General features: G+C 41.9%; 1 protein-coding gene across 1 annotated transcript; it reads right to left on the bottom strand.

Moving 5' to 3' along the window:
* Positions 1–2,008: 2,008 nt before the first annotated feature.
* On the bottom strand, positions 2,009–3,457 carry LOC113355665. Its single transcript, XM_026598581.1, has one exon. It carries the CDS (start codon positions 3,455–3,457, stop codon positions 2,009–2,011), a length of 1,449 nt encoding a protein of 482 aa, XP_026454366.1.
* Between the last annotated feature and the right edge of the window lie 305 nt (positions 3,458–3,762).

Consider the following 3,762-nt stretch of genomic DNA (forward strand, 5'->3'; position numbering starts at 1 on the left):
ATCCTTGTATACCAAGATTTGGAGGAGGTACGGGCACATTGCTACTACTGAAGTTTGAAGAGGTTTTTTGCCGACCCTGCTGACTACCGTTGCTGGATTATTACCTATCATCGGTGAAATGATCAAGATAAATCTGCGAGATGTCAAGAACCATGAATTGCACATATGGGATGACATGATCTCGAATTGTGAGACTTTGCGGTTCAACGTAGGTTGGCTTCGTCGTTGGCTCGAGGTCATCAAGATTGATAGAGCGGCGGCTGCTGCTAATGTGATTTATGCTACCATTGCCATCATGGAAGAGGAGAGGGTACTTGCTCTGGAGTCAGCAAGGGTTGAGAAAGTTGTCCAAGACTTGAAGGCGAAGACTGAAAATTTTCAAAAGAGGCTCGAGATGGCCTTTAGCAAAAAATATTTGTTGTTGGACGGTTTGCTCTAAGTGATCACTTGGCTGTAGGTTTTAAGATTTTCTTTTGGGTAAGGTAGAATAATGGACTATATGAAGGAATTTTTATCAATTGATGAATGTATAATGAACAAATGAGCATTTTGCACGCTCTTTTGGAGGAATATAAATTACATTTTGAAATATGCTTGAATGATGAAAAAGTAATTGTTTTCTGTTGATCAGGCATAATATGCTTTGAGCCATTTGTCGTTGATTATATTTCCTTCTACTCCTCCATCAATATCCAAGATCTTGTAATATCCACTGGATACTTCCTTTATGACTAAATATGGTCCTTCCCATTTCGGAGAGAACTTGGGAGAAGACATATCTTGTTGAATGTGCTTTGCTGTCTTTAATACCAAATCTCCTACTTGGAATGTTCGGGGTATTACCATTTTGTTGTAAGCTCTGGAGATACTTTGTTTGTATGCTTCCACATATTTTTCTACCTTAGCCATCCTTGACTCGAGCATGTCCAATTCAGCGATTCTTGAGTTGGACACTTCGGCTTCATACCATTGTACTCCACTGGCTGCTATAATCCTTGCTGAAGGAATTTTAATTTCTGCTGGGAGTATGGTGTCGGCTCCATAGACGAGGGAGTATGGTGAAGTTCTGATCGAGATCCTCGGTGCGGTTCGATAGGCCCATAAATCTATAGGCAATTGTTCATGCCACGTTCGAGGATATCATGAATCATTCGGCTGAGAATTCATATCAAAGTTTTGTTGGTGCTACCTGCTTGTCCGTTCCCTTGGGGATAGTACGGTGTGGAGAAAACTTGTTTGATGCCGTATTCCTTGAGCAATTATGTTACATGCTTGTTGGAAAAATGAGTTCCATTATCAGTGACATTGTGTTTAAGAACACCAAACCTACATATTATGTACTCTTTGATGAAGGCTGCAATCGTGACTCCAGTGTTGCTTCTAAGAGGAATAGCTTCAACCTATTTGGTAAAACATTCAGTTGCGGTGATGATGTATTCGTGCTGCTTCGAAGATGTTGGATTGATTTTCCCGATGATATCCAGTCCCCATCTATAGAAAGACCATGGACTATTCACATAATTCAATGGGAGACAAGGAGTGTGGATGAGATTACATGGACTTGGCATTGACGACACCTCTGAACGTGTGCATATGCGTCGTCTTCCATGGTCGTCCAATAATATTTCTCAAGAATTTTGAGAAATAATTTCCTTTCCTTGATGCTCTCCATCATGCACTTCTTTTAAAATTGTTGGGATTTCATGCTCAGCTAAGCATCTCAGCAAGTTCCCACCAAAGCTTTTGTGGTATAAGACTCCATCAAGAAAGACAAATCTTTTGGCTCTCTGAATGAGTTTGATTGCTTATTTCTTTTCCAACGACAAGTCATTGTCCCGAAGGTACTTGATGTAAGGTTCCCTCCAGTCCCCAGTGTGATGGACTGTCAAAGCTTCTAAATGATGAGGAGGCGTCTGACAATTGGGACAAGATCTTTGTAGAGTTCTTGACTGAGCCTCCATGGAAGGCCAATAGTATCCCATCCTTTGAAGTATTCTGTAAAGCGTTACTACCAACGTCTGTCCGCAGATTTCTTCATGTATACGTTTGAGTTGCTCGTTGGCCTCTTCGTTTCCAAGACATCGGGATTTCGACAGTATAACACCCCATGAAGCAAGAAGTAATTTTTTAGTTCCTTGAGGTTAACTTTCCCTGCTGAAAGAGAACTGCCGAATTCATGAATAATAGGTGCTCGCCAGTCGTTTGCTTGAACATCTTCAATTTGAGCAAGCCAGGTAGATGATATGGCACGTCTTAACACCATGATAGATTTCTCCGCTCCTTTAAATTTTAGCATAGAGGCAAGAGTTGCTAGGCATTCAACATGTCTGTTATTAGTTCGACCGGTATGGACGATTGTTGCATCAGCAAAATGAGCCAGTAGCCGTTGTGCTTCGGTTCTGAATGGAGCAAGAGTTATTTCTTTGAGAGGGTAGAATCCATTCATTTGGTTGACCAACATCTTCGAATCCCCCCTTATCTCGAGGTGCATTTCTCCTGCTTGTTTGGCCAAAGACAATCCTAGTAGGAAAGCTTCGTATTCTGCTGAATTATTGGTGTAGTGGAAATCCAACTTGAACGAGTGTGAGAATACTTCTCCAGATGGAGATACCAGTACCATGCCCGCTCCTCCAGTGTCGTTGCTAGGGGTGGCGGATCCATCAAAGTATAAGAGCCACGTTTCTTCTTTGACAATCAAGATCTCTGGAAATTCTCCGGGCACGTCTTCATGTAACTTTGTGACATCTTCTCCTAGAAAGGCAGCGAGTAAATCTGCAACTGATTGAACTTTGATCGCCTTGGGAGGTACATGGGCTATGTAAAATTCTGACATCTGCAGTAGCCACTTCGCTGGTCTCCCTATCAAGGCTGGCTTCGATAGTAAGAACTTTATAGGGTTGGCCTTGGAAACAAGTACAACTCTGTTGGCTAGTAAATAATTTCTGAATTTCTGGATTGCGTGAGCCAATGCTAAGCATGTTCTTTCAGCTTTTGGGTATCGTAGCTCAGCATCTCTCATTGTACGACTGAAGTAGTAGATCGGATGTTCGACGCCTTTTTCATCTTCTTGAGCAAGAAGAGCTCTAATAGCAACATTTCCGGAGGCTGTGTAGAGTATTAACGGTCGTCCTTGCACTGGAGATTTCATGACAATATGTGATAATAATATTTGTTGTATATTTTCGAAGGCATCTTGTTGAACAATTGTCCATGTGAAACTCGCTCCTTTCTTCAGTAGAGGGGTGAATGAAGCAATGAGTTGAGCTAACCCAGGAATGAAGCATCGGATGTAATTTACCTTGCCCATAAAGCTCTGAAGCTCTTTCACGGTGCGTGGAGGAGGCATGGCGGTAATATCTTTCATCTTGTCTGGGTCGACTTTGATTCCTGCCGCCGTAACTTGGAAACCTAAGAATTTTCCAGAAAAGACACCAAAAGCGCATTTCAGAGGATTCATCTTTAATTTGTATTCTCTGCATCTTTCGTAAACCTGTTTCAGTACTTCTAAGTGGGATGCTCGAGTCTCTGATTTCACCACCACATCATCAACATAGTGTTCTACTTGCTTATGCATCATATCGTGGAATATTGCAGTCATAGCTCGTTGATAGGTAGAACCTGCATTCTTTAATCCAAAGGGAATCACAGTGTAGTGAAAGTTCCCAATGTGAGTACGGAATGCGATCTTGTTGGCATCATGCTCGTACATCTTGATCTGGTTGTATCCGCTGTAACCATCAATGAATGAGAACATACCGTGAC

Source organism: Papaver somniferum, chromosome 1, assembly GCF_003573695.1.
Source record: "Papaver somniferum cultivar HN1 chromosome 1, ASM357369v1, whole genome shotgun sequence".
NCBI lineage: Eukaryota > Viridiplantae > Streptophyta > Magnoliopsida > Ranunculales > Papaveraceae > Papaver > Papaver somniferum.

What these genes read in the sequence shown, in the direction of transcription:
- LOC113355665 (XM_026598581.1), bottom strand. Translation starts at nt 3,457, where the DNA reads ATGAATCCTCTGAAATGCGCTTTTGGTGTCTTTTCTGGAAAATTCTTA.